The 18994-nt window shown below is 40.5% G+C and overlaps 1 protein-coding gene across 3 annotated transcripts in view; it reads right to left on the bottom strand.

Annotated features, from left to right (window-relative positions):
- The window catches only part of azi2 (5-azacytidine induced 2), a 69033-nt gene that overhangs the window by 20137 nt on the left and 29902 nt on the right, over positions 1-18994 (bottom strand). For all 3 annotated transcript variants that reach the window (XM_043689498.2, XM_043689499.2, XM_043689497.2), the window contains one exon: positions 12818-12879. In XM_043689498.2, coding sequence (XP_043545433.2) covers positions 12818-12879 — 62 coding nt within the window. The remainder of the gene's footprint in view (positions 1-12817; positions 12880-18994) is intronic.

Raw genomic sequence — 18994 nt, forward strand, 5'->3', positions numbered from 1 at the left:
AATCAGAAGAGAATTCTCCCTCACAATTCACACTGACTTTAGTTTGACTGGGGTTTTTGATGCCAAATGAATTATTGGTGTAAAGGTTAGTCACTCTTACCAACCTGAGTTTCAGCTCTTTTGTCATGTTTGAACCAATATGTAGTAAGTTCAAGAACTGAATGACAGTGGTCATTATCAAACGAAGTGAGAGCAAGCAGGATACTGTTGGACAGTACAATTGATTATCCCTACATGAATTTGCTGATGATTAACAGTAGACTGTTTGGCTGTTAATTGGCTGTGCTACATTTGGATGCTGTTTTACGTACAGGACATACCTCGGCAATTGCCCACATTGCTGGATTGATGTTAATACTGTAGCTGTATAAGAACAGCCTAACTAGGGTGCAGTAAGTTCAGGAGCGCAACTATAATTTACAGTTACATAATAATGATGAATCTGTTTGTCATGTTCACGCAGAAGATTAAACACAGGCGAGAATACAGAGGGCAACTCCATTGCTTCTCTTCAAAATAGGGTCAAGGGTCTTTTTACAATGACCAGAAAACAGACAAGGCCTCAAGGAAGTCAAGGACAAATTATGTAAGCAAATCTATAAAATGATTGACAAGGTAGAACTGCAATCATTGGGACATTCAACTTAGTACTGAATAAACTGGAAGATGGAGTAGGGAAGTGGAATGGACTGTTAACAGCATATTTCAGATTCCACTCTTTGTAGCTATTTAAGAAGTTCAACAAAAGAGTAACCACTACTGGGTTTAGTAATGGGAAGTGACTCAAATTATAAGAGAAATAAGTGGGGAGGAATATACAGGCAACAGAAAACGTTTAATAAAAAGATGGAGTTGAGCGGGACAAAGACCAACATGTTTAAGAAAAAGGAAATTTTGATGGAATGACACTAGTAGGGCATCTCTCTTCTCAAAACAGGCATCTGCATGACTTCAGAACTTGGTTCAGAACCTAATATCAGGCAGTGATGAAAGAGTCCTGCATCTTTGGCGATGTGTGAAACAAAGGTCTCGTCTGTTAAAACTTGATAAACATTTTACTAAAATGATGGAATTGTTTTCCTGATATCCTTACTAACATTCATCCTTCAACAAAACAGATGGATCATTCTTTAATTTCATTTACTGCTTGCGATACAGTAATTTGTGCAAGTTGAATGCCATGATTGCCTAAAAGTCCGTAAGTACTTTATTTTCTTCCATCTTTCATTTCATGCTTTCTATTTTAAGCAATTTTCAAGTCAGCTAACTTGAAATTAATTTATTAATTACTCAATGTCTCTAACAGGCTCATGCTGCACAGTAAATTCCAGTACCTGCAATGAAGCAATCGCGACCTTATGGTGGCATTTTTGTGGTGCCGAAATTCAGCTATATAATTAGGAAAATTAAAACATTAGGTTAAAGATTGTAAACATTAAATTGTGGGAGGCAGCCAGAGTAAAAGGAGGACTGAACTTTCTTTTGTACTGTAGTGTTATAGAGTCATAGAGATGTATAGCATGGAAACAGACCCTTCTGTCCAACCGGTCCATGCCGACCAGATATCCCAACCCAATCTGGTCCCACATGCCAGCACCTGGCCCATATCCATCCAAACCCTTCCTATTCATATACCCATCCAGATGCCTTTTAAATGTTGCAATTGTACCAGCCTCCTCCACTGGCAGCCCATTCCATACACGTACCATCCTCTGCGTGAAAATGTTGCCCCTTAGGTCTTTCCCCTCTCACCATAAACCTATGCCCTCTAGTTCTGGACTCCCCCATCCCAGGGAAAATACCATGTCCACTTATCCTATCCATGCCCCTCAAGACTTTATAAACCTCTATAAGGTCACCCCTCAGTCTCAGATGCTCCAGGGGAAATAGCCCCAACCCATTCAATCTCTCCCTATAACTCAAATTCTCCAACCCTGGCAACATCCTTGTAAGTTTTTTTTGAACCCTTTCGAGTTTCACAACATCTTTCCAATAGGAAGGCGACCAGAATTACACACAAAAATCCAACAGTGGCCTAAACAATGTCTTGTACAGCCACAACATGACCTCCCAATTCCTGTACTCAATACTCTGACCTATAAAGGAAAGCATACCAAACACGACCTTCACTATCATATCCACCTGCGACTCTATTTTCAAAGAGCTATGAACCTGCACTCCAAGGTCTCTCTGTTCAGTAACGGTCTCCAGGATCTTACCATTAAGTGTATAAGCCCTGCTAAGATTTGCTTTCTCAAAATGCAGCACCTCAAATTTATCTAAATTAAACTCCATCTGCCACTTCTCAGCCCATTGGCCCATCTGATCAGAGGTAACCTTCTTTGCTGTCCACTACACCTCCAATTTTGGTGTCATCCGCAAACTGACTAATTAGACCTCTTATGTTCACATTCAAATCATTTATATAAATGAAGAAAAGTAGAGGACCCAGCACCGATCCTTGTGATTCTCCACTGGTCACACGCCTCCAGTCTGAAAAACAACCCTCCACCACCATCCTCGGTCTTCTACCTTTGAGCCAGTTCTGTATCCAAATGGCTAGTTCTCCCTGTATTCCATGAGTGTTAGAGTGCTAGTGCTCCTTTCCTTGCAAGTTATCCTCATTTTTAATATCTACTCCCCTTCCACGTTCTGTTGGGATCTCCCAAAACAGTGTCAAGTTCTTTCAGATCTCAAGATTTTAGCAGAATAGCTGAGTTTTAAAAAAAAAAATCCAACACAAACTTCCACTGAATGTCAAGTTCATAAATCACCTAGATCAGGACTTCTCAATTGTGGGTTGTGAACCCAGTGAGGACATGCGAAGAAAGTTTGAGGTTGTGAGCTTCAAGGCAACAGGGGTCACTGTAAAAACAATTGGTATGGCTCTTTTAAATCCTCTCTGTTCCATCAGCAAGTGTGGCCTAAAGGACAAATCTTTGAGGATTAATTGCAATTGCAGAAGAAAGCATGTGACAATAGGTTTTTCTCTTTCGAATAAACAACTCTGCCATTTAAACAATTCCCACCATGCTGAACATCTCCCGCAAACCACACGCAGGAGCTGACGCTTACCCCGCCTCCCATTCAGGAGTCAGACTCCATTTTATTGTTCAGCACCTGAAGCTATTTACTCACACCCTTCCCGTAAAACATCTATATCACATTCTCTTCCCCAATCACAAAATCTGAGGAATTAGAGTGGAAACAGATCAGAAAAAAAAAACATTTGATCAGCACTGGACTAAGTCAAGGTAAGTGTAAAGAAAGAAATTCATGATTACTGAATGCCTCAAACTGCTCTTCAAAAATACAATGTTGACAATAGTACAGTAATCAATGTTGTAAAGTATGACAGACAGGAGTCAATTGCTGGTTTTCTGTATTCACAAAGTGATAAGTGATGCAAAGGCAGCAAATCCAGTGCTGCTCCTAGCCTGGGCACCCAGTTCTAGCCCCACCTCAAACCCAAACATTACAAGTTCCTTACAACTCTTATGTAACCTCTGTTCCAGGCCCTGTGACCAGACAATATCCTTTATCATCAAGTTGATTGGCGAATGAATAACAACCAGCACTCTGGGCTAAATCCTTTGCTCTTATTCAAAGGACTGTCATGGAAACATTTACAGCCAAAAGAGGTGGCAACTAGCGTTTTAACTTAATCTCCAGCACTGTAGTTTTACTGCACCAGAGAGTATCAATTATTATCTTTAAAAAGCCTGTGACTCTGAGGCAAAAATGCTACAACTGAAACTAAAAGTAACATTAGGATTCATATTATGATACACAAATACAGTATCCCTTAGTTGAACAGACATAATATAAAGGGGAGACAAATAAATCAGTAACAGAATGCCCTCATCCACCTTTGATCAATCAGACCTGCAGACATGATCTTACCCCTGGCAGTGTCGCAACGAGTAAGCAAGCACAGTTCTCATGGAAACAAAGTCACACCTTCACACTGAGAACATCCTACAACATATTGTGAGGCACTGTCACTGGTCATAGACTTCAAAACAAATCTAGCACCTTAATGCAGACGCAGCATCCATGAAATACTGTGGGCCATCAACAGCAGCAGAATCAGACTCAACATTGAAATCTCATGGCATAGCACATCAACCTCTTGACCATTCCTACCCAAGCGAAGGGTTTAGTGGAGAGTGAAGGGCATGCTGGGAGCAGGATCAAGGCATATGTAAAAATAAGGCATTGACCCGGTGAAGCTACCAAATAGGACAGACAGTCACCTAAGGATGGAATCAAACCTGGATGTCTGGCACTGCGAAGCAGTAGTGCTAACCACTTAGTCACAGTGTCACCCCTTGCATGACAAACAGCATAAGCAGCAAGTGACAGACACTGTAAAGCAATCCCAAAATCAATGGATCAAATCTAAACTCAGCAAGTCCTGCTGAGTGAATAGTGATGAATGAAACAAACTCCCTACACAAGGAAGCTCAACACTTATCCCCAACCTCAATGATGGAAGAGCCAGCACAGTGCAAAAGATAATCTGCAAATGCTTCAGCAATCTTTGGCAATATGTGCTGAGCAGATGACCTATCTCAGCCTCTGTTAGTGCTCCTCAGTATTACTGATACTAGTCTTTGCGAACTCTACTCACTCCATGAGACTCTGGATACTTCAAAGACTATGGGCTCTGACAATGTTCTGGAAAGAGTACTGAAGATTTGTGCTCCAAAACTTGCCAAGCAATTTCAATACAGTTATAACACTGGCATCAACGCAACAATTCTGAAAATTGCCCAGGTATCTCACATCCATAAAAAGCAGGACAAATCTAAGTCAGCCAATTACTGTCAGTCATAGAGAGGTACAGCACGGAAACAGACACTTTGGTCCAACCCGTCCATGCTGACCAGATATCTCAACTTAATCTTAACCTGCCAGCACCCAGCCCATATCCCTCCAAATCCTTCCTATTCAAATATCCATCCAGATGCCTTTTAGATGTTGCAATTGTACCAGCCTCCAACACTTCCTCTGGCAGCTCATTCCACACATGCACTACCCTCTGCGTGAAAAAGTTGGCCCTTACGTCTTTTTAATATCTTTCCCCTCTCACCCTAAACCTATGCCCTCTAGTTCTGGACTCCCCCACTCCAGGGAAGAGACTTTGTCTATTTATCCTATCCAAGCCCCTCATGATTCTATAAACCTCTATTAAGGTCACCCCCAGCCTCCGACACTCAAGGGAAAACAGCCCCAAATTATTCAACCTCTCCCTATATTTCAAATTCTCCAACCCTGGCAATATCCTTGTAAAACTTTTCTGAGCCCTTTCAAGTTTCACAACATCCTTCTGCTAGGAAGGAGACCAATATTGAAAGCAATATTCCTAAAGTGGCCTAACCAATGTCCTGTACAGTGGCAGCATGAACCCTTTCAAGTTTCACATCATCTTTCTGATTTATCCATTTTTATGCATCTCAAGACATCCAGCACTTTCTCCTCTGTAATATGGACATTTTTCAAGATGTCACCATCTATTTCCCTATATTCCATATCTTCCATGTATTTTTCCACAGTAAACACATGCAAAATACTCGTTCCATCTCTTTCCCCCCATCTCCTGCAGCTCCACACAAAGGCCGCCTTGCTGATCTTGGAGGGGCTCTATTTTCTCCCTAGTTACCATTTTGTCCTTAATGTACTTGTAAAAATCCTTTGGATTCTTCTTAACTCTATTTGCCAAAGCTATCTCATATCCCCTTTTTGTCCTGCTGATTTCCCTCTTAAACTCCTACTGCCTTTATACTCTTAATGATTCACTCAATCTATCCTGTCCATACCTGACACATGCTTCCTTCTTTTTCTTAACTAAACCCTCAATTTCTTTAGTCATCCAGCATTCCTTATACCTACCAGCCTTTCCTTTCACCCTAACAGGAATATACTTTCTCTGGACTCTTATCACATTTCTGAAGGCTTCCTATTTTCCAGCCGTCCCTTCACATGCCCTGCCTTATTTCCCAAGAGTAGGTCAAGTTTTGCACCTTCTCTCGTAGGTACATTCACACACCGAAATCAGAAAATGTTTCCTGTACACTTAAATTCCTCTCCATCTAAACCCTTAACACTATGGCAGTCCCAGTCTATGTTCGGAAAGTTAAAATCCCCTACCATAACCACCCTATTATTCTTACAGATAACTGAAATCTCCTTACACATTTCCTTCTCAATTTCCCTCTATGACTATTAGGGGGTCTATAATACTATCCAATAAGGTTATCATCCCTTTTTTATTTCTCAGCTCCATGCAAATACCTTCCTTGGATGAATTTCTGGGAATATCCTCCCTCAGCACAGCTGTAATGCTATCCCTTATCAAAAATGCCACTCCCCCTCCTCTCTTACCTCCCTGTCTGTCCTTCCTGTAGCATTTGTATCCTGGAACATTAAGCTGCCAGTCATGTCCACCGCTGAGCCATGTTTCTGTAATTGCTATGATATCCCAGTCTCATTTTCCGAACCATGCCCCAAGTTCATCTGCCTTTCCTGTTAAAATTCATTTAGTTCAATGCAAGAGGCTTAAGTATCAGTCCTACCTTGTTCTCTGCTTTGCCCCTGCCTGCCCTGACTGTTTGGCATACTACTTTTTCTCAACTGTACCAGTCTCAGATTGATCTCTTTCCTCACTATCTCCCTGGGTCCCAAACCTTCCTCCCCACCCCTTCCTAGTTTAAATCCTCCTGAGCAGCTCTTGCAAATCTCTCTGCCAGTATACTAATCCCCTTCCAATCTATCTTTTTTGTACAGGTCATTTCTACCCCAGAAGAGATTTCAATGATCCAAAAATGTGAATCCTTCTCCCATATATACATCTGCTCTATCCTCCCATTCCTACCCTCACTAGCTCGGAACATCGGGAGTAATCCAGATATTACTACTCTCAAGGACCTCCTTTTAAAATTCCTGCCTAACTGTATTCTCCCTTCAGAATCTCAACCTTTCACCTCTTATGTCGTTGGTTTCAATGTGGACAATGACCTCCTGCTGGGCCCTCTCCCCACTTCAGAACATTCTGCACCCTCTCTGAGACATCCTTTATCCTGGTACCAGGGAAGCAAAACCATCTGATTTTCACTGCTGGTCACAGAAATGTCCGCCTGTGCCTCGGACTAGAGAGTCCCCTAACACAATTGATCTCTTGGAACCCGATGTATCCCTCATTGCATTAGAGCCTGTCTCAATACCAGAAACTTGGCTGTTTGTGCTACATTCCCCTGAAAATCCATCTTCCCTATCTTTTCCAAAACAGCATACTTGTTTGAAATGAGGATAGCCACAGAAGACTCCTGCCCTCTGCCTACCTCTCTTACCTTTCCTGGACTTAACTCATCTATGTAACTGTATCTGAGAGTTTCCCCCCTTCCTATAACTGCCACCCATCAACCCCTTTGTTCTTGTAAATTCCTCATTGCCTGTAACTGATCCATTTGATCTGATAGGATTTGCAATCAATGTCGTTTGTTGCAGATATAATCCACAGTAACACGTAAACTTTCCCTAAACGCTCACATCCAACAAGAGCATATCACTCTACTAAGGGCCATTTTTGCTTCTTCCAATCTACAGACCCAGAAAATAGCCCCATCTGGTTCCTGTACAAAACACTGCTCCAGGCTATCTTAATACATATGGTTCATATTTTTACGTTTAATCGAGACAAAGCTCAATAAAACAAAAATAAAAATCAAGAAATAACCCACTCTACTCACTACTGCAGACTTACAGCAATGCCACACTTAAAACTATTTATCTATCTGTCTGTGCTGTGACCTCTCCCAAACAGGTTCCTCCAAGATCAGTTGTGAACTTCACTGTTTGTTAATTTCTCAGACACACTCCGATGTCCAGCGATACATGAATTCAACAGCAAAGGCAGTAACTGCGCAGGTTCACTACTGATAATCAAGGGTAGACAGCAAAGTGATCAAAGGTGTCATCAACATAGTAGTTGTCCTGCTCACTGACACCCAATTTGGGTTCCATCAGGAACATTTAGCTCATTACAGCCTTGATTTAACTGTGGGCAATGGGCAGGCGATGGTGGGCGGGGTGCTGTTTTGGAATTTACCTGCACTTCACACAACTTCGTTTACTGCATTTGCTGCTCACAATGTGATCTCCTCTGCATTGGGGAAATAAAGCGTAGACTGGGTGACTTTCGCAGAACACCTATGTACTGATAAGTAAGACCCTGAGCTTCCACTTGCCTGACACTCCAACACACCACCCTGTCCCCTGGTCAACATCCCCATCTCAGGCTTACTGCAGAGCTCCAGCGAAGTTCAGCATTTCATTTACTGCTTGGGGACCCTGCGGCCTTCTGGACTCAATATTGAGTTCAAATTATTTTAGAGCTCGAGTTATCCCATGTCCTTACCCCAACCCCTACACACCAAGAACAAACGAATTGCTGGAAAAGCTCAGCGGGTCTGGCAGCATCTGTGGAGAGAAATCAGAGTAAACGTTTTGGGTTCAGTGACCCTTCCTCAGGACACACGCCAGGCGTTACCATCATTGTATGTCATAGCAGACTACACATTGCTAGCCACTTTAGCTAATAACCAGGGCTAATCACCCTCCTAGGCACATCACTCCCATTCCTCTGTCCAACTGTTTTTCTTTCTTTGGGCTCTATCCCAACCACCATTCACTCCTTACCACTCCCTCATACCTTATCTTCTGCATATAAACTGACATTTTTCCTAGCTAACATCGGTTCTGAGGAAGGGTCACTCAACCTGAAACATTAACACTGATTTCTCTGTAGTTTTTTCAGTAATTTCTGCTTTTGTCCTATCAGCTAATGTGCTGCCTACATATGTATTTTCAGTTGATGCTTGAGCACAGGTCAGCAATTTCACCCTTTCACTTAAGAACAGCAAGGTTATTAGTGCACTGTTGCACTTCTCACCGTAAAAGGGTGGCATCGCCATCCAAGTTTCAAATGCTGACTTCACTGTATGGTCCTTCAGACTTGAGAAGGTCACAAAAATTAATTTCCACAAGTTCACTAACCACATCCTCAGACATTGCTACAAGCAGCAGCAAAGCTTTGATGAGAGAACTAGCTATTATGAGGTGCTAGACTTCTGACAGCACTTCTACTGATTACCATATACTGCCTCTCTCAGCAGCACATCAGTTGGAAGATGCAATCAGGATGGTAGAGGTATGAAGTTAGTTTGGGGGGGGGGGGGGGGGGGGGAGAAGAGAGGGAACCTCAATATCCATCTTGAAGAGTTGATTGGACCACTACAGACTGAGCTGGCCGAGTCTGACATGTTACTGATGCCAGACTGGTCTTGCAGCAGGTGATGACAGCATTAACAAGAGAGAAAAAAAAAACCTTATTTGATCTTTGCCTCATCAATCTGCCCAGCATAGATGCAACTGTCCATAACAGCATAGGTAGAAATGGCTAAACCTCTAGATTACAGGTAAACAGTTATGAACTGCCAGCAAAAACTTTCCCATTCTCTCTCACGCACAGAAGAAACTAAAATTGGGCAGAGGAAAGACTTGGGATCACAGTTCAGTGGTTCCGGAGACAATTCTTGTGGTTCTCATGATGGTCAGAAACAGTTTTTCAATCTTTTCTCCGGATATTTCCATTTGTTTGCAGGGAGCATAGGGGCTGGTTTGCACACAAAAGGTCTGGTGTTATTAATTCAGAATTAACAGCTTACAGCAAATACTGGGAGAAAAATAAAATAGGTTCTCTCAAGAGTAAAAGTAGCTTTTATTGCAGACAAAAGGACCACGTCTTTTTATTTTGATTTCTTTAGAAAATGTGGACTGCAATGAGGACGAAGTCTTTTCAAAAATACAAATTTACCAAAATGACAGTATAACTCAGTAGCAGAATTTGATACCAATTGTGAATGTTGTTTTGTGGCTGAGAGTTTCTGTAATGTGCAGATGATCAGAGGTTGTGGAGGTTTTTTATTGAAAAAAGTTAAGCTGATTTGTTCTCAGCTAAAATTGAGCAGGTTGGGACCAGAAAGATGACATAGAGAAACAGCCATGTAACAAAGAAAAACATGGTATTTGATGAGTTGTTCTCCCTAGCAGAAGCTGCCTATTCTCTGCAGTATTAAACTCTGTTCAAACTTAAAAACCTTTTCCATAGTTGCTGGGAGCTGTGAATTTTGAATGAACAAATCAGATTCATTTCACAAGAGAACCATCCATTCAGTGCCTCTTACCAACCATTGGAAGCATTCAGAGAAAGGAGCATCTCAAATAGCAAAACCGGGAAGCACAGACTACCCAACTGCTTTTCTAGTTTTCCTATCTCTGCCAAAAATCTAATTTCCCTATTTGTTTCTGTGTGCACGCACACATTTGTGTAAAAGGAAGGCGGTTTAGAAGGCGATTAGAGTTTTATTCAGGAGTGTTATATGCCAATGGTTTTTTTTTACCTGCAGTTACAGCTTAATTACTTGTAACAAGTAATAATTATTGGTTAGTACACAGTTCGTGGTAGTCTTGGTATGTTGCTTTTCATTAACCTTTATCTGAAAGGCAAACAAATTGGGTGCAGTGTGTACTTTTAAAAAATAATATTTGGTACAACTTCAAGAATAGCAGGGTTCAATTTATGGCATGCCATCCCAGGGGTTGTAACAAGAGCAGCATGGTGACTCAGTAGTGAGGCCCGCTGCTCTACAGCACCACGGACCCCCCAGGTTTGATTCTAGCCTCGGGTGACTGGCTATGTAGAGTTTTCACATTCTCCTCATGTCTACATGAGTTTCCAGTCTCTTTCCACAGTCTATAGTATCAGGAGGATTGGCGGTGTTAAATTGCCCATCATGTCCAGGAATGTGCAGGCTAGTTGGGTTAGCCATGGTAAATGCAGAGTTATAAAACATAGAACAGTACAGCACAGAACAGGCCCTTCAGTCCATGACGTTGTGCCGACCATTGATCCTCATGTAAGGTAAACCTAATGTACGAACCCTCAAATTTCTGTGACTATATGCATGTCCAGCAGTCTCTTAAATATCCCCAGATATCAGATTCAAACAGGTCATGAACCTATTTACTAAATAATAATTACTTATAAATTTTGATTAATAAATTCAAAGCTTCTCCCACATGATCAACAATTTCTAGATTTAGCAGAGTTACAAGTCTTAAGGAAGGAAATCATTAAAAACTCAATGCAAATCAAACATCACTTTTACTCAAAAAGGCAATGATGAAGCTCCATAGACATATTAGTCGAATGGGTATGATCCCATAAGACAAACCATTTCTCATAAGAAAACAATTGGCACATGGAGGCCATAGGATTGTTAGCAATGGAAGTGGAAAAATGCTCCCACTGAGACAGTATTTTTCTGCTGAAGGAACACAGCATGGATCTTTGTATTGACAATAGGCCTGCTTCAGGGGACTCAGTGTTGGAATGGAGTGCCTGAACCTGCAGCATTCTATTCCAACATTTTAATGAGGTGGTCTTTCAGTGAAACAAATGTGGAGTGTTGGATTTAGGCTTAATAATAAAGTGGAAGATTATTATGCAAAAGAAATTAAGGTAATGTAGAATATAGCAAACTAATTATATATAGTAAACATTTAAAGATTTCAAAACACATGATAAAAATGTAACACCATTAATTCCAAAATCAATCCGTTACAGTATACACTCCAGAGAGAAATTCTTTCCCAATCACCCCAACAGGGCTTAATTTAAAATGTAGACTCAACTCTGTCTAGAGATTTTGATAGCATTTTCCAGGAGCCTTCTTACAACTGAGCTTAACATTTTCTCAGTTTCAAGTAAGCCCTTCGGGGTTTAACCAAATGCATTCGGTGTGGAACTTTTACAAAACTCCTTCCATGAAAGGTGACATTTTTAAAAATAAAATATTAAGTCATCTCTTTTTCTTAGAAGCAATTGCTTTACACATCCAGCTTCAGCCAATAACTATGCGGAATTGCCCTGACTGAAAACAAAAGAATATTTTTAAAGCTTGTCCTAATCAAAAATGGAAAAGAAATAAAGCCATGACCTCCTAACATGGAGCCTAAATGCACAATTTTTTTATCCTGTTCACAGGCAAAATTAATTCGATGTAAACAAAAACCTATTACTCTCCTAGAAACCTTTCTCTTACGTTTTACTTTAAAAGGAAGTCATCATGTCTACAGAAATACAAGTTAATAATTAAATAATTTTCAGATACAGAAAATCCAAGTTCATAATCAATATAGTGACACACATCACAATATCACATGAAGGAGGGTGCATTAACCCATTTTCTTTCCAAGTGTCAAAAAGATCCAATCACTATTTCTATTTTTCTCAGAAGTGCTCATTAGTTTACAAGAACATCTTAGAAGGGGAGAAACAACAGTAGCCAGTTACCTACATAAAAATCTCAATTTTATGGTGACAGGGTGATCATAACAAATACAATATTTTACAGGGTACTAGCCACTAGTTTACATTGCCGCCTTTGTTCTCTCTCACCCAATTCCACATATTTTCAGTAACAACGATACAAGTGCGAGTAACCTAACCAGTGTCCAAGTCACTAAAGTAGAAGGCAGGATGCAACTGTCGAAGTGCAAATGCAACTTCCAATTTAAACTCTCTATAAGAGGAAAATGTGTAAGGCTGGTGCGAGTTGCTTGTAATGCATGAGGGAAGTCGTATTGATTTTTATAGTGAACTTTGGCTAAGCTTGCTGCAAACTACTGAATGACCAAAATTTGATACAAAGAGGAATTCTTCATATGAAGGATATCAGTTTTGACAACATACCTTACCGTCTCCTCATTGTTCAGAATCTCTCTTTTGGACATGTGGTCATTCAGGCTGGATTCCTGTAAGGGAAAATGAAATAGTAAGATAATTTAATTAAATAATATTTTATAAGATGGCAATGAAAATATGAATACATGATCACTCTGCTCCTTGCTAAAAAATACAAGCCATATGATTCTGATCACTTACCAACTTTCAAATAGACCACTACAATGATTAAGGACCACCTTTTATAAACACCTCAGTTTGAACTAAAAAACAACATTCTACTTGACAAATTGATGACCAAAATGGTTCATCAATACATTGAAACTATTTTTCCTTGGTGTGGTCATCTCCTGGCAACTCTTGCACATATCTAATGAATCCTGCAAACGGATGGGCAAGATATTGTAAAACCCACGTCTGTCAGAAATCAGTGACACACCACACACTAGCCAAAGTGAACTATATGTCTGTGTCTTAAAACAATAATGCTCACTTCATGGATACAATGATTAAAATTTGTTGAGGTTCAAATTTTCAAAGCATCCTGCCCTCTGTTACAGCACAATAGGTGACCATGTGGCACCCTTTCTCAAAAAGGTCTGTGCACAGCAAACAGCATTGGCAATTCAATCACAGCACCAACTTGCTGCTCTGGAAGTCACAATGGCTTATGGACCTCTTTGAATGAAAAAAATGCAGCTAGCCACACTCCTCTGCCCTGTCCTTGACTTTATTTTACATCTTAAGATGCTTATCCAATTGCCTTTTGAATACCACAATTAAACCTGCATGCACTACAGTTACAGGTAATTCATTCCTGATCATAGACATTTGCTGTTCAAATAAATGTTTTTCCTCATATTAGTTTTGGCAAAGAACAAATCACCTCAACTCTCCCTGATTCTCAACCACCACCCCTTCCCCCCCCACCCCACTCCAAACTCCCACCAAAGGAAAGTCTAACTTTCTGAATCTTGTAGGATTTTGAAGACTTCTAACATCTCTCCACAGGAAATAAACCCAGCTCCCCAATTTACCTTGGCATTGGAAATTCCTTATTCTTAGAACCAATCTTTCTCTGCACCCAGACTAAAGCCTACACATCATTTCTAAGGTGGTGTCCCAGGTTTGGACACTGTACTCCAGTTGAGGTTTATAAAGTCTTGGCATGATTTCCTTGCTTTTGTACTCTACATCATTACGTAGAAATCCCAAGGTCTCAACTGCCTTTTTAACCACTTTAACTTGCCTTGTGACCTTCGATAACATACTCTCATTTACAACTGTACCCTTCAATTTATGCTGTTGCTCCTCATTCTTTTACGCAAAATATTTAACTTCACGTTTGTTTAGATTCAACTTTATCACATCAATTCCATCAGCTCACTTATATCTCTGTAGCATGCATCACTGAGCTTCAGAGTTGAGTGCTTACATGCTGGTATCTGTAAAGTTTAAACCTGTGCCGTACACAGATCAAGATAATTCTCTTGAATTCAATTAAAAACTCTTTCTTGTCTTTGCCTTATTATTGCTCTCCCAGTCTGGATTAGCTGACTACCTACATACCCTTTCTTGCACATGTAATTTTCTTGCAAATTTGCTCTATTTTTTTTCAATAGTTCCTGGCCTACAAAATACTTCTGACGTTCTGGTACCTCAATCTCTCAGCTCTAAACAAATATATTATGTCCTTGACTGTTCAAAGACATCCTCTATCTCTCTCTCACTAATCCCAAACACACATGACAGAAAAGACAATACAGCTCTACAGAGACTAGGTTTCTTAAAAAAAAAGGTGAGAAAACAATATGATGGACCAAGAGACCAAATTCAAATAATAAAAATGGGAAGACTTCAATTCAGTTGATTACTTACCAAGAGCTGAATGGTGATAGCAGCAAAATTGAAAAGATCTTCAAATTAGATTTGCGAGTTTAAATGTAAGTCAGCTTGAAATTCTGACGTTTGAATTTAAAGTTCTACAATAACCCAAACAGGAGATGTATCTTTGCAATTGGATCTGCTTTAAAAATTGTTACTTTTCAGGAGGATCAGAATCTCACTTTTACAGCCTACAGGTCTTTTAAACTAGTTTTACCTTCAAACAGAGGTTTACAAGACATCACAGCAATTGCAATACAGGCACTGTTGGCAGTGTGACAAAATGTGCCTTTTAGAGGGATCTGTATTGTCCTGTTCTTCTTCAAGAGAGGAGTTATAAACCTGGTGTCAGGATGCCTGCTTAAAAGCGTTTTTTTAAAAACGATGCAGACAAGAAAAGCATGAGTGGAAGGAGTTAGACTCAGAGACTCTGCATTTTAGTTTTACTTTCAATTGATGAAGTTGGGGTTTTGGAGTTGAAGCTGGTAGATGTAGTCACTCAATGCTGCTCAATTCATCCTTTCAGTTTTTTCCTTCTCTTGGATTGGAGGAGAAAACAAGTGAGCAAATTTATTTTACTGAATTTGCCTTTACCAGTGCTAATGGGATGCTGCTAGACTGGATTAGTGGGTAAATAATACCTTGCTAACTATTTTGATAGAATTAGTTAACCCAATTATTCTTCTGTTGTTTGTATTTTAACTGTGATGTAAGAATGAAGTGCATTTTGCTTAAAGTCTAGTGGCTTGACCAATTTAATCGCATCTGGAAAGTAGTACTTTACACACTTGCCTTTAAATAAGATAAAAGTTCGGGTCTAGGCTACCTCCTTGATAGCAGGTGACTTCCAAAACCAACAAGTCCAGTAAATAAAGCAAAAAAATCCATCTCAAAATCTTTGCTTGACATCCTTTTTTTAAAAATTGTACGTAAACCACAACACTTGAATTTTTGATTCTTTACTTCCAAGTGATCACCTGGTAAACCCTCTATAAACCAGAAATTGTCCAAATACCTTAATCTCTTCCAGCTTTCTTCAAATTATTTTCAAAGACTATGTATCCCATTAACTCACAGCAGATATAAGAGACATATGTTGGAATAATAAATGAGAGAACACATGTATATCACCCAGTGCACAGCAGGAACCTTGTGCAAGTCTGTGAACATGCAGAATGCTCAATATCTTTCTACTGATAGCATGGTTGTTGTTCCTTATTACATTTCACAGGCCACAGGGCAAATGTATATTTTGCCAGGATTGCAGCGTGCCCTACTGAAACATCAACATGCGTGCACAGTTCGGTACGCAAGTGTTGCCGAAGTGCTTATTTAAGCTCCCAGAAATGTGCTGTTAAGAATTATCACAAGCCAACATTTCCTATTTATGCAAAAATATCAGCAGAAACCTCAAGCAGATAATGCTGTTACCCTATCTTAGGTTTATGCAAATGAGAGGGCAGATTAGCACTTCTTCAGCCACTTCCACTTGGCATTCTTCAGTGAAAGTTTATCGACAGTTCTACAAAAGGAGCCTTTATTTATTGGACTTGCAAGCTGCTTCACTGGGTGGAACAGTATTTTGATGCCTTGCACCGGCCACTTAATCCATACTTGTCCAGCAAGATATATTTAATGGTGATCAGCAGCTGATGTCAGATAACACCCATAGTGGTCATACTGCCTTGCCCAACACATTAATGTGCATCAAAACAGTACAAGATAAGGTACTGACCCGGAAACAAGGCTGTTAAAGGTCTATTTAGAAAAGAAGTTGTTGAAGTCAGTACAGATCAAACACCAAAGATGCACTGAATCACACAAGTGTGATTATAAATGCAACTAGGTAGTAACATGGCAGTATGACCAAAAATAACAATGGAGGCAAACTTAAAATTACCTTATTCAAATTTGGTTCTATTGTCTTTCAGTTGCTACAGCACAAGTTAAATTGATTATGAGACATTTTATCCTAACTAACAGAAGTCAAATCGGGCTTTTATGTTCGTAGATTCCATTCAAAAGAAGAGGGTGTGGGGTGGGGTGGGGTGGGGACACATGCGCGCGCACGTGCCCAGGTCTTATAAAATTCTAACAGGATTAGACATGGTGGTAGATGCAGGGAGGATGTTCCCGATAGTGGGTGTGTTCAGAACTAGGGGTCACAGTTTGAGTCTTCGGGGTAGACTGTTTAGGATGGAGATGAAGAGAGAGTTCTTCTCCCAAAGAGTGGGGAGCCTATGAAATTCATTTTCAGTAGAAGTAGTTGATTCCAAAGTACTAAATACATTCAAAAGGCAGCTAGATATAGCACTTGGGGCAAATGGAATCAAAGGTTACACAAAACCATGTGGGCTATCCCTAATCAACTTCTTCCTTTCGAGATGATTATAAATCCTGTTGTAACCTTTTCCAACACTTTACGAATGAAGGCTCACCGATCTATAATTGCCAGGGTTGTCTCCACTTCCCTTCTTAAACATTTGCTATCCTCCAGTCTTCTGGCACTATTCCAGTAGACAATGACAACATAAAGATCAAAGCCAAAATGGCTCAGCAATCTCCTACCTGGCTTCCCAGAAAATCCCAGGATTAATCCCATCGAGCCCAGGGGATTCATTTTCACACCTTCCAGAATTGCTGATATCTCCTTGTGGACCTCAATCCCATCTAGTCTAGTAGCATGTATCTCACCATTCTCGACAACATTGTCTTTTTCTAGTGTGAATACTGATGAAAAATGTTCATTTATCACTTCCATTATCTAGTCTGACTCCACATACAACTTCCCACTATTATCCTTGATTGACTACAATATGATTAGGGCCATTCTTTTTCCTAGTATACCGATAGAAAGCTTTAGGGTTTTCCTTGATCCTATCCGCCAACAACTTCTCATGTCCCCTCCTGGCTCTTCTTAGCTCTTTCATTAGGTCTCTGCTGGCTAACTTGTAACTCTCAAGCGCCCTAACTGAGCCTTCACATGTCATCCTAACGTAAGCTTTCATCTTCCTCTTGACAACAGATTCAACTTCCTTAGTAAACCACAGCTCCTGCACTCAACAACTTCCTCCCTGCCTGACAGGTACACACACGTATCTAGGACCTGTAGTAGCTGTTCCGTGAATAAGGTCCACATTTCAGTTGTGCCTATCCCCTGCAGTTTCTTTCCCCATCCTATGCATCCTAAATCTTCCCTAACCGCATTGCAATTGCCTTTCCTCCAGCTATAACTCCTGCCCTGAGGTATATACGTATCCCTTTCTATTCCTAAAGTAAACATAACCGAATTGTGGTCACTATCACCAAAGTGCTCACCTACCTCCAAATCTAACACCTGGCCAAGTTCATTACTCCAGTACCAAATCCAATGTGGCCTCACCCTTATCTACATACTGTGTCAGGAAACCCTCCTGCACACATTGGACAAAAAAATGACCCAACTAAAGTACTTGAACTAGAGTATTCCCAGTCAATATTTGGAAAGTTAAAGTCCCCCAATAACAACTACTCTGTCACTCTTACTATCCAGAATAATTTTTGCTATCCTGTCCTCTATATCTCTGGAATTATTTGGAGACCTATAGAAAACTCTCAACCGGGTAACCTCTCCTTTCCTGTTTCTAACCTCAGCCCATACCACCTCAGTAGACAAGTTCTTAAACATCTATTCTGCCACTGTAATACTGTCCTTGACTAACAATGCCACACCTCCTCCTCTTTTACCATCTTTCCTATTCTTACTGAAGCATTTAAATCCCAGAACCTGCAACAACCATTCCCATCCCTGCTTTACCCATATGCCCTAAATGGCCACCACACTGAAATCCCAGGTACCAACCCATACTGCAAGTTCAGCCACCTGATTCCGAATGCTCCTGGTGTTGAAGTAGACACACTTTAAACCAACTTCTTGCTTGTCAGTGCCTCTTGTGACCTTGCAACCTTATGTCTGACATCACTACTCTCAACCTCCTGAATACTGGAACTACAACTTAGGTTCCCATCCTCCAAATGAATTAGTTTAAACCCACCCAGAGCACTAGAAAATTCTATCCCCCCCCCACCCCCAGGATATTGGTACCCCACTAGTTCAGGTGAAGACCATCCTGTTTGTAGAAGCCCCACCTACCCCAGAAAGAACCCCAATTATCTCGGAATCCAAAACCCTCCCTCCTGCACCGTCCCTGTACCTACATGTTCAACTGTTTTACTCAATAGACAATAAGTGCAGAAGTAGGCCATTCTGCCCTTCGAGCCTGAACCACCATTCAATATAATCATGGCTGATCATTCCTAATC

The sequence above is a fragment of the Chiloscyllium plagiosum genome, unplaced genomic scaffold, assembly GCF_037043375.1.
Source record: "Chiloscyllium plagiosum isolate Xiang-an unplaced genomic scaffold, Cpla_swu_hap1 HiC_scaffold_5, whole genome shotgun sequence".
In the NCBI taxonomy this organism is placed as follows: Eukaryota; Metazoa; Chordata; class Chondrichthyes; order Orectolobiformes; family Hemiscylliidae; genus Chiloscyllium; species Chiloscyllium plagiosum.